This window comes from Balaenoptera musculus, chromosome 8 (assembly GCF_009873245.2).
Source record: "Balaenoptera musculus isolate JJ_BM4_2016_0621 chromosome 8, mBalMus1.pri.v3, whole genome shotgun sequence".
Taxonomy (NCBI): domain Eukaryota; kingdom Metazoa; phylum Chordata; class Mammalia; order Artiodactyla; family Balaenopteridae; genus Balaenoptera; species Balaenoptera musculus.
Genome location: NC_045792.1, coordinates 76,780,952 through 76,793,505, shown reverse-complemented (window position 1 = coordinate 76,793,505; position 12,554 = coordinate 76,780,952). Strand labels below are relative to the sequence as shown.

General features: G+C 38.8%; 1 protein-coding gene across 2 annotated transcripts in view; it reads right to left on the bottom strand.

Moving 5' to 3' along the window:
* Positions 1–12,554, bottom strand: part of LUZP2 (leucine zipper protein 2) — a 451,490-nt gene that overhangs the window by 19,602 nt on the left and 419,334 nt on the right. For both annotated transcript variants that reach the window (XM_036859118.1, XM_036859119.1), the window contains exon 10: positions 1,942–2,034. In XM_036859118.1, coding sequence (XP_036715013.1) covers positions 1,942–2,034 — 93 coding nt within the window. The remainder of the gene's footprint in view (positions 1–1,941; positions 2,035–12,554) is intronic.

The window sequence follows — 12,554 nt, the reverse complement described above, 5'->3', positions numbered from 1 at the left end:
CTCATTCACTTTTATTACTCTCTTGGCCTTTACATGTAACTGAGTCTACAGCCTATAAATATTGAGCACTCTCTGCACTAGAAAGTGTAGCTGCTTGGAAGTAGAGATTTCAAAGACTAAAACCTAGGGAACTGAAATCAGGTTAGAGAGAGAGCGTTCATGCTGGTACAGGTGGAGGCAGCTTTTTGAAGAGACCCAGATCGGGGCCTCCACCAAGGTAGCAGATGCTTATGGGACTTATTGAAGGGAGAGGAGCAGCTAGTGACAAGGAAGGACAACAAAAGTAGAAAGAGAGTGCAACAAACATACAACAAAAAAATAATTTATGCCTCTCTCTTGACAAGAAAAGTAGACCAAAATATTGCTTTGGGGAATCTTAGCAAAACGTATAGAACTTTTCAGGTTTGCCTTCAGTGGGACTATTTTGTTTGTTTGTTAAGTTTGATGAAGTCCTGGTTCTTTTTCCTTTCAGATGTTTTGGCCACCTCATGACGTGAATGATTTGCTCAAGGCACTGATACACCAGTACAAGGGCAGGAAAAAAGCAACTGAATTCCTCCTAATCCAAGGGCTCAAAGCAGGACATTGAAGGATCAAGCCTGAGAATTACCCATAAGGGTGCAGGCCAGAAGCTTCCAAGATTCTTATTTATTTTTAATTTTTAAAAATTGAGATATAATTGACATGTAACATTGTATTAGTTTTAGGTGTACAACATAATGATTTGATATACATATATACTGCAAAATGATTTTTTGGTAGTTTTAGGAAAGTATATCAAGAAACAAGGGCACTCTCCTTAAAATTAACCCAATGGTCTTATCATTTAACTGGACATAAACATTTGAAAATCTTAACTATATCCCTAATTCAAACCAAACTCCTTAGCTTGGGAATCCAGTGCCCCTCCCACTTAAGTCCCAAATTATCTTCTTAGGCAACATCCCACCATTTTCTGTATGCTACTCTCTACTTATATTATTCAGATGTTTTCTTGTCTCTGCACATTCACTCACACTGTCAGAAACCTATCTGTTCTTCAAACTACAGCAAAAATGTTCCTTCCTGCCCCAAACCTTCTTGACTTCTTCCTTCCTTGGAAGTAAATTGCAGAATATTTTATTTCTACTTCTCACTAACCTTATATTCTAAATTGTATGGTTTTGGAACATGCTTCAATATACAAAGATGTGAAGGCAAAATTGTTGAGAAATTTGTATTTCTAAATTTACTTTGGCAGTCAATAGAGGAAAAAGAGATTGACTTGTTTAACTTATGTTTCTATTCTGCCTTATTTCCTTTGCTATCACCTGATTTCTTTTCCATCATGAATAGTTTCAGCAGATAATTTCCATTTTGTCAACTAGATTGAAGCCTAGCTTTGAATCTATTAAATACAGCTGTTGGCATTTGCTGTTCCTCAAGCCCAGACATGATAGATCTGTTATCGTGTCAAAGTTCCAGAACTAAAATTTCATTTCACTTATTACAAGTGAAAGCACAGAGTACAAGTTCCATATTTCCTGTTATCATTTGAAGGGTAAGAATCTCCCTTCCTCTAATGTAATGTCTCTATAATGCAGGGTTTATTTGCTTCTTGGGGAGAATATTATTGAATCACATTCTTTGTTTGGAGTTCTGTTTGTTTGTGTTTGTTTTTAACATTTTAATAGCTTTCTGTCATGTGATTGTGGGAATGACCCCCTTACCTCTCTAGCAAGTCAAGTTCATAGTACCCCTAATTGTCTGATTACATTTCCTAGTGGAACACCTACATGATTCATATCTATCTGTATTTTCAAATTTAAAAGTACACTGTTTAGATAGTAGATATTACATATAAATAGAAAGTTTCATGGTGGCATAAACTAGGGTTGTTAAAATGCTTATGTCCTTGTTTTCATGTTGAATGTTGTTAAAAACATTTTAAATTAATCTTACAATTTGAGTATCGCACTCAGGGGTACTCAGATATTCTTCCTTTGTAGTCTCAACTTGAGAGCTCTCATGGGCTTCAGAAGTGGTTTGTTGAGCCTTGAGAGAGAAAGAGAGAGAACATTAAAAAAGAGAGAAATAGATTCAACAGAGAGATCCTAGGACTATTGTAAAACATGATACAATGGCAACATCACACTCAAAGAAAAAGAATAAAATGAAAATTTATATATATCAGAGATCTTAAAAACTGTACCTTAAATATTAACTGTGAAATTAAATAATTTCTATTCAATTTTATATTAGTGCTGTCCAATGGGATTATTTTCCCACTGGAAACATTTATTTCTTGCATAATAAGCTTTTATTTTAAGGATCCTTGTTCCTCAAAAAAACAGGAATCCTATCGTTTCTCTTTATTTTAAACCCCAGTATATCTGGGAAATAATAAGCACACATCTTGTTTTTTTAATAGGAAATAAGATGTTTTCTAACATCTCACTGTAATTTACAAAAGAGAATTATATTCACTACAATGCTTCACTAACCAAGTACTGTTTTATATCTCCAGAAACCGTAAATATTATTATAAATTTCTCTGTGCTACTTTCTACACAGAAATGCCAATGCACACGATCCAAGTTAGGTCTTTGGAACCTTCATTCTTGAAATTAAATACTTACTAGATTAAAAAGAGGCCTTAAATAGGTACATTAGTTCCAGTAGGGTGACTTGTCCAAGTTGTTTCTACAATGAGACACTTCTTATGGTTCACATTCCCAGTCTTCTGAAGCACCCTCTGTTTCTGCCCATTCCCAGCTTTGTTACTTCTGTCTTCTCCTGGATAGTATGAGCTCCTGATATTCTATCATTAAAGCTCCTTCATTTAATTTGGTAAGGGTCAATGTTGATTGCTTGTAATCACAGAGACTTGAATGATACTGGGAGTCAATCAATAAAATAAAACTGACAGTACAACATAAGGGCTGAGATAGAGGTTTGCCATTGAAACCAACAGGAGGGAAACTTAACCCAGCTAGGTAAGCTGTAAAAAATAACACCAGGTTCACCAATGATGGAGATTACATTTTAGAGTAGGTATTCAATATCTTCCTTAAAATATAAATATGCCCATATTGATAAATGTTAATGTATGCTTAATTATATTTTCTAATGCAAATATTGTGTATTCATGAAAATGCTCCCAGATTTTGGTGGTGAGACTTAGGTAAGAAATATGTGCAGAATAAAAGGTTTTATTTATCTGTTTATCTATCATCTATCTATCTATCTATCTATCTATCTATCTATCTATCTATCTACCTATCATCTATCTATTTTTGTAGGCGTTTGCTATTTTGGACAAAATATAAAAGGGACTTCATTTACAATTAAGGTCAGCAAGAGCAGGGGGAAAAGAATGACAGTGAAACTTTACTCCTCCATAAGTTTGCCAAAGGCTACCCTTGTGCTCATATATTAAGCGACGGGGGTGCCTGGTTTGTCAATTTCTATATCTATTTACGAAAGGTATCTCAACTCTGCTTCAGGAAAAAAAATTACATATATTAATTACTTTTAACAACTGGAGGAAATTATACATCACTTCACCAATGTGAGCAACAACGCATGAAAAAGTTAAATTACTTTAAATACAAAACCTTAGTATTTAATTGCAGAACTGGTTGCATTAAGCGTAATACATGCAATCCTTAATGTAAGCATTTGCTATCAGTGAAATGGCTCCTTTTATTTTATTTTAATTTTTATTTATTTATTTTTGGCTGCGTTGGGTCTTCATTGCTGTGTGCGGGCTTTCTCTAGTTGTGGCGAGCGGGGGCTACTCTTCCTTGCGGTGTGTGGGCTTCGCCTTGCGGTGGTTTCTCTTGTTGCTGAGCACAGGCTCCAGGCACATGGGCTTCAGCAGTTGTGGCTCCTGGGCTCTAGAGTAAAGGCTCAGTAGTTGTGGCACACGAGCTTAGCTGCTCTGCGGCATGTGGGATCTTCCCAGATCAGGGCTTGAACCTGTGTCCCCTGCATTGGCAGGTGGATTGTTAACCACTGCGCCACCAGGGAAGCCCCAATGGCTCCTTTTAGAAAGAAGCCTTATTGAGTCTGATGAATTAACAAAGAATGGGAACTGATTTTGGGGAACGATAACGTATTTTGGAGTTAAAGAAATGTGAATTCTGGTTCTGGATTAGCACATAAATAAATAAGGGCCTTAGACAATGTATACAACTTTGGAGGGCCTCAGTTTTCTGCTGCCCTGCTAAATTAGGTCAAGAACCCCTAAACTGCCGTATGTTTTTTGCCAGTTTTTTTAATTTGTTTGTTTGTTGTTTAGGGTAGTTTTAGGTTCACAGCAAAATTGATAGGAAGGTACAGAGATTGTCCATAAAGCCCCACCTCTCACACAAGCATAGCCTCCCCCATTATCAACATCACTCACCAGCGTGGTACAAATGTTATCAAGGATGAACCTACATTAACACATCATAATCACCCAGTGTACATGGTTTATGTTAGGATTCACTCTTGGGCGAAATTCTATAGGTTTGGACAAATGTATAATAACACATATCCATCTTTATGTTATCATACATAGTATTTTCATTGCCCTAAAAATCCTCTGTGATCTGCCTATTCATCCCTACCCTTCCCACCCCTGGCAACCACTGGTCTTTTAATTTTCTCCATAGTTTTTCCTTTTCTAAAATATCCACAGTTGGACTCATACAGTATGTAGCCATTTCAGATAGGCTTCTTTCATGTAGTAATGTGCATTTAAGGTCCCTGCATGTCTTTCTATGGCTTGATAGCTCATAGCTCTTTATTGTTGATTAATATTTCATTGTCTTGACGTATCACAGTCCAGGAATAGATGGATTTACTGGTGAATTCTATCCAACAATTAAAGTGGAATTAATTAATATCTATCTTCTCAAACTCTTCCAAGAAATAGAAGAGGAGAGAACACTTCCAAACTCATTTTATGAGTCTAGCATTACCCTAATACTAAAACCAGAGAAGGATACCATGAGAAAAGAAAATTGTAGGCCAATACTCTTCGTGGACATGGGTGCAAAAATTCTCAACAAATCTTAGCAAACCAAATTCAACAAGACACTAAATGTTTCAGGCACCATGAACAAGTAGGATTTCTTCCAGGGATGCAAGGATGGTTCAACATTCAGAAAACAATCAATGTGATACACAATATTAACAAAATGAAGGATAAAATCACACAATCATTTCAGCGGACAGGAACAGCACATGAAAAAATTCAATATGCATTTATGATAAAAATTCTTAATGTGGGTATAGAGGGAATATACCTCAACATAATGAAGGTCATATGTGACAAGCCCACAGCTAACGTCATACTCAATTGTGAAAAGTTGAAAAAGTTTCCTCAGAGATCAAGAACAGACAAGGATGTCAACTCTCTTCACTTTTATTCAACACAGTATTGGAAGTCCTAGCCAGAGCAATTAGGCAGAAAAAAGAAATAAAAGTTATCCAAATTGGAAAGGAAGACATAAAACTGTCACTATTTGTAGATGATGTAATATTATATACAGAAAACCCTAAACTCAAAAAACCATTAGAACTAATAAACAAATTCAGTAAAGTTGAAGGATGCAAAAACAATGTACAAAAATCTTTTTTTTTTTTTTTTTTTTTTTTTTAATAAGCATTTATTTTATTTTATAGCTACTTTATTTATTTATTTATTTATTTTTGGCTGTGTTGGGTCTTCGGTTCGTGCGAGGGCTTTCTCCAGTTACGGCAAGTGGGGGCCACTCTTCATCGCAGTGCGCGGGCCTTTCACTATCGCGGCCCCTCCCTTTGCGGGGCACAGGCTCCAGACGCGCAGGCTCAGTAGTTGTGGCTCACGGGCCCAGCTGCTCCGTGGCATGTGGGATCTTCCCAGACCAGGGCTCGAACCCGTGTCCCCTGCATTAGCAGGCAGATTCTCAACCACTGCGCCACCAGGGAAGCCCACAAAAATCTTTTGTTTCTATACACTAATAACAAATAATTAGAAACAGAAATTAAGAAAAAATCCTATTTACAATTGCATCAAAAATAATAAAATGCCTAGGAATAAATGTAAACAAGGAGTTAAAAGGCCTGTACACTGAAATGTAAGACAATAATAATAAAACTGCAGAGGACGTAATTAAATAGAAAGATATTCTGTGCCCATGGATTGGAGGAATTAATTGTTAAAATGCTTATACTACCTAAATCAATCTACAGATTCAGTGCAATCCATGTGAAAATTCTAAGGTATTTTTAAGGTAAGAATGAAACTGTACCACTATCTTACATCATACACAAAAATTAATTCAAAATGGATTAAAGACTTGAATGCAAGAGCTGAGACCATAAAACTCCTAAAAGAAAACTTAGGTGGTAGACTCCTTGACTTAGATCTTGGTGAAGATATTTTGGATCTGACACCAAAGCAAAGGCAACAAAGGCAAAAATAAATAAGTGGGACTACGTCAAACAAAAAGGCTTCTGCACAGCAAAGGAAACCATGGACAAAATGAAAATGCAGCCCACTGAATGGGAGAAAGTATTTGCAAATCACATATCTGATAAAGTATTAATAAACAAAATACATAAAGAACTCATACAACTCAATAGCAAAACACCAAAAAAAACAAAACAAACAATCTAATTACAAGATGGGCCAAAGATCTGAACAGACATTTTCCCAAAGAAGACATACAGGTGGCCAACAGGTACATGAAAAGATGCTCAACATCACTAATTATCAGGGAAATGCAAAGCAAAACCACAATGAGATGTCACCTCATACCTGTTAGAATGGCTATTATCAAAAAGACAAGAAATAACAAGTGCTGGTGAAGATGTGGGAAAAGGGGACTCTTGTGTGCTGTTGATGGGAATGTAAAATGGTGCAGCCACTATGGAAAACAATATGGATGTTTCTAAAAAATTTTAAAATAGAACTGCAATATGATACAGCAATTCCACCTCTGGGTATTTATCCAAAGAAGATAAAAACACTAACTTGAAAAGATATATGCAGCCCCATCAACCTAAGTGTACATCAATGGATGCACTGATAAAGAAAGTGTGGTATATATGTACATACACTATAGAATATTATTCAGCCACAAAAATAATGAAATTTTGCCATTTGGAATAACATGAATGGACCTTGAGGGTATTATGCTAAATGAAACAAGCAGGCAGAGAAAGACAAATACTGTATTATCTCACTTTAAAAAAATACAGAAAAAGAAAATAAGCTCATAATTACAGAAAACAGATTGGTGGTTGCCAGAGGTAGGGTTTGGGGCGTAGTGGGTGAAATGATGAAGCGGGCCATATCTCCCTAGTAATGAGGACCAAAAAGATGAATGAAGTGATTGAAATTGTTATTTTCTTTTGTTGACTTAATTTAATTATCAGGGGTCCTGACCAGTAAATGAGATCATGAGCATTTTAAAGGCAAGAACAATACCTTTTCCATCTCTATAACTTCTCAAAACTAGCATCAAGGTGGACTAAAGGAAGATGTTTGATATTATCTAAAAGATTAGAAACATCACAGAACTCTTTAGATGAGGTCTCATCTGAACTCTGTGAGGCTCTGGAATAAAGAATAAAGAAACTAAGACTTTGGAATAAAGAAACTAAGACTCTGAGAGGTCCCCCGAGTCACCAAAATCAAATAGGTAGAGCCAGTGATTTAACCCAAGCTGTCAGATTCCGATTTCTTTGTTCATCCATCTCCATCTTGATACCTCTCTACTAGGTGTGATAGTGGTTGACAGGATTTGTCACCATTTACTACAAGCCCCCACTTCACTCTCAAATTATATAACTTCCCGCAGGGGCTCTCGTTTTTGTATTATGAGATACTGGTAAAAAGAAAGAGGACAGCTATAGAGTATTCTTGGCCTTAGGGTCTAGTTTTCTAAAATATGCTTTAACTTCATTAAAGTGTGCTTTTTGACCAAGTAAGTAATTGCTTTAAGAAAATTAAAAAAAAAATAATGGATGTAAAAGTTACGCTCTACTTGAAGAATACAAATACCCATATGTGTTAATTAAATTAAATCTGCTAAATACATCACTTTATTTTCCTACATCTTCTTTAATTTTGGCCTACTAAAAATCTCTGATGGTTTTATACATTTACAGGTTGTTGACAGATCAAATCATCAGGAGGGGTGGCGTGCTTATCATCCAATCATGATCTTCCCAGACTCATTCCTTCTTTAACTTTAATTCATGTACATAGAATGAGACAAAGTTAGTGACCAGAAAAATTGTCTGTAATGATAATTAAACATATTTTGGGAGAAGATGGCCCAGAGTGTTAAACAAACAAACAAAAAATGTTGAAAGGACAATGCTTTCTCCTTGCTCTATCTCCCTCTCTATCCTGAAGGTAAGATAATATGGTACAATACACACACCCACATAGACAGAGCTTAGAAATTTATAAACAGTAAAAATCTAGCATAGGAATTGTGCATGAATACACGGCTAGCATCAGTAATATTGATAATGCCCCAAACATGTTTTTATGTTGGTTGGTGGACTTATGTGTGTTTGTTTTATTATTATGTACACAACTTAGGTAAACACATAAAATAATTAAATGTGAGGGGAGGAGAGAAGATGGCGGAAGAGTAAGACGCGGAGATCACCTTCCTTCCCACAGATACAGTAGAAATACATCTACACGTGGAACTGCTCCTACAGAACACCCACTGAATGCTGGCAGAAGACGTCAGACCTCCCAAAAGGCAAGAAACTCCCCCGGTACTTGGGTAGGGCAAAAGAAAAAAGAAATAACAGAGACAAAAGAATAGGGACGGCACCTGCACCAGTGGGAGGGAGCTGTGAAGGAGGAAAGATTTCCACGCACTAGGAGCCCCTTCGCGGGCAGAGACTGCGGGTGGCAGAGGGGGGAAGCTTCGGAGCCGCGGAGGAGAGCGCAGCCACAGGGGTGTGGAGGGCAAAGCGGAGAGACTCCCGCACAGAGGCTCGGCGCCAACCAGCACTCCCCAGCCCGAGAGGCTTGTCTGCTCAGCCGCCGGGGCGGGCGGGGCTGGGAGCTGAGGCTCGGGCTTCGGTCGGATCGCAGGGAGAGGACTGGGGTTGGCGGCGTGAACACAGCCTGAAGGGGTTGGCGCACCACAGCTGGCTGGGAGGGAGACCGGGAAAAAGTCTGCAGCTGCCGAAGAGGCAAGAGACTTTTTCTTGCCTCTTTGTTTCGCGGCGGGCAGGGAGAGGGGATTCAGAGCGCCGCCGAAACGAACTCCAGAGACTGGCGCGAGCCGCGGCGGTCAGCGCGGACCCCAGAGACGGGCGTGAGACGCTGGGGCTGCTGCTGCCGCCTCCAGAAAGCCTGTGTGCGAGCACAGGTCACTCTCCGCGCCGCCCCTCCCGGGAGCCCGTGCAGCCCGCCACTGCCAGCGTCCCGTGATCCCGGGACAACATCCCCGGGAGAACGCACTGCGCGCCTCAGGCTGCTGCAACGTCACGCCGGCCTCTGACGCCGCAGGCTCTCCCCGCCTCCTCCGTACCGCTCCCTCCCCGCGGCCTGGGTGAGCCAGAGTCCCCGAAGCAGCTGCTCCTTTAACCCCGTCCTGTCTGGGCGAGGAACAGACACCCTCAGGCGACCTACATGCAGAGGCGGGTCCAAATCCAAAGCTGAACCCCAGGAGCTGTGCGAACAGAGAAGAGAAGGGGAAATCTCTCCCAGTAGCATCAGAAGCAGTGGATTAAAACTCCACAAACAACTTGATGTGCCTGCATCTGTTGAATACCTGAATAGACAACGAATCATCCCAAATTCAGGAGGTGGACTTTGGGAGCAGGATATATTAATTTTTCCCCTTTTCCTTTTTTTTTTTTTTAGTGTATATGCATATGCTTCTGGGGGAGATTTTGTCTGTATAGCTTTGCTTTATAATAGCTTTATTTTACTTCACTATATTATAGCTTCTTTCTTTCTTTCTTTCCTTTCTTTCTTTCTTTCTTTCTTTCTTTCTTTCTTTCTTTCTTTCTTTCTTTCTTTCTTTCTTTCTTTCTTTCTTTCTTTCTTTCTTTCTTTCTTCCTTTCTTCCTTCCTTCCTTCCCTTCCTTCCTTCCTTCCTTCCTTCCTTTCTTTCTTTCTTTCTATTTTTTCTCCCTTTTACTCTGAGCCGTGTGGACGAAAGGCTCTTGGTGCTTCAGCCAGGCATCAGGGCCGTACCTCGGAGGTGGGAGAGCCAACTTCAGGACACTGGTCCACAAGAGACCTCCCAGCTCCACGTAATACCAAACGGCAAAAATCTCTCAGAGATCTCCATCTCAACATCAAGACCCAGCATCACTCAATGACCAGCAAGCTACAGTGCTGAACACCCTATGCCAAACAACTAGCAAGACAGGAACACAGCCCCATCCATTAGCAGAGAGGCTGCCTAAAATCATAATAAGGCCACAGACACCCCAAAATACACCACCAGACGTGGACGTGCCCACCAGAAAGACAAGATCCAGCCTCATCCACCAGAGCTCAGGCACTAGTTCCCTCCACCAGGAAGCCTACACAACCCACTGAACCAACCTTAGCCACTGGGGACAGATACCAAAAACAACGGGAACTACAAACCTGCAACCTGTGATAAGGAGACCCCAAACACAGTAAGATAAGCAAAATGAGACGACAGAAAAACACACAGGAGATGAAGGAGCAGGGTCAAAACACACTAGACTTAACAAATGAAGAGGAAATAGGTAGTCTACCTGAAAAAGAATTCAGAATAATGATAGTAAGGATGATCCAAAATCTTGGAAATAGAATAGACAAAATGCAAGAAACATTTAACAAGGACGTAGAAGAACTAAAGAGGAATCAAGCAATGATGAAAAAACACAATAAATGAAATTAAAAATACTCTAGATGGGATCAATAGCAGAATAACTGAGGCAGAAGAAAGGATAAGTGACCTGGAAGATAAAATGGTGGAAATAACTACTGCAGAGCAGGATAAAGAAAAAAGAATGAAAAGAACTGAGGACAGTCTCAGAGACCTCTGGGACAACATTAAACGCACCAACATTCGAATTATAGGGGTCCCAGAAGAAGAAGAGAAAAAGAAAGGGACTGAGAAAATATTTGAAGAGATTATAGTTGAAAACTTCCCTAATATGGGAAAGGAAATAGTTAATCAAGTCCTGGAAGCACAGAGAGTCCCATACAGGATAAACCCAAGGAGAAACATGCCAAGACACATATTAATCAAACTGTCAAAAATTAAATATAAGGAAAACATATTAAAGGCAGCAAGGGAAAAAAAACAAATAACACACAAGGGAATCCCCATAAGGTTAACATCTGATCTTTCAGCAGAAACTCTGCAAGCCAGAAGGGAGTGGCAGGATATACTTAAAAGTGATGAAGGAGAAGAACCTACAACCAAGATTACTCTACCCAGCAAGGATCTCATTCAAATGTGATGGAGAAATTAAAACCTTTACACACAAGCAAAAGCTGAGAGAGTTCAGCACTACCAAACCAGCTTTACAACAAATGCTAAAGGAACTTCTCTAGGCAAGAAACACAAGAGAAGGAAAACACCTACAATAACAAACCCAAAACATTTAAGAAAATGGGAATAGGAACATACATATCGATAATTACCTTGAATGTAAATGGATTAAATGCTCCACCAAAAGACACAGGCTGGCTGAATGGATACAAAAACAAGACCCATATATATGCTGTCTACAAGAGACCCACTTCAGACCTAGAGACACATACAGACTGAAAGTGAGGGGATGGAAAAAGATATTCCATGCAAATGGAAATCAAAAGAAAGCTGGAGTAGCAATTCTCATATCAGACAAAATAGACTTTAAAATAAAGACTATTACAAGAGACAAAGAAGGACACTATATAATGATCAAGGGATCGATCCAAGAGGAAGGTATAACAATTGTAAATATTTATGCACCCAACATAGGAGCACCTCAATACATAAGGCAAGTAATAACAGCCATAAAAGGGGAAATCGACAGCAACACAATCATAGTAGGGGACTTTAACACCCCACTTTCACCAATGGACAGATCATCCAAAATGAAAATAAATAAGGAAACACAAGCTTTAAATGATACATTAAACAAGATGGACTTAATTGATATTTATAGGACATTCCACCCAAAAACAACAGAATACACATTTTTCTCAAGTGCTCATGGAACATTCTCCAAGATAGATCATATCTTGGGTCACAAATCAAGCCTTGGTAAATTTAAGAAAATTGAAATCGTATCAAGTATCTTTTCCAACCACAACGCTATGAGACTAGATATCAATTACAGGAAAAGATCTGTAAAAAATACAAACACATGGAGGCTACACAATACATTACTTAATAATGAAGTGATTACTGAAGAAATCAAAGGGGAAATCAAAAAATACCTAGAAATAAATGACAATGGAGATACGACGACCCAAAACCTATGGGACGCAGCAAAAGCAGTGCTAAGAGGGAAGTTTATAGCAATACAAGCCTACCTCAAGAAACAGGAAACATCTCGAATAAACAACCTAACCTTGCACCTAAAGC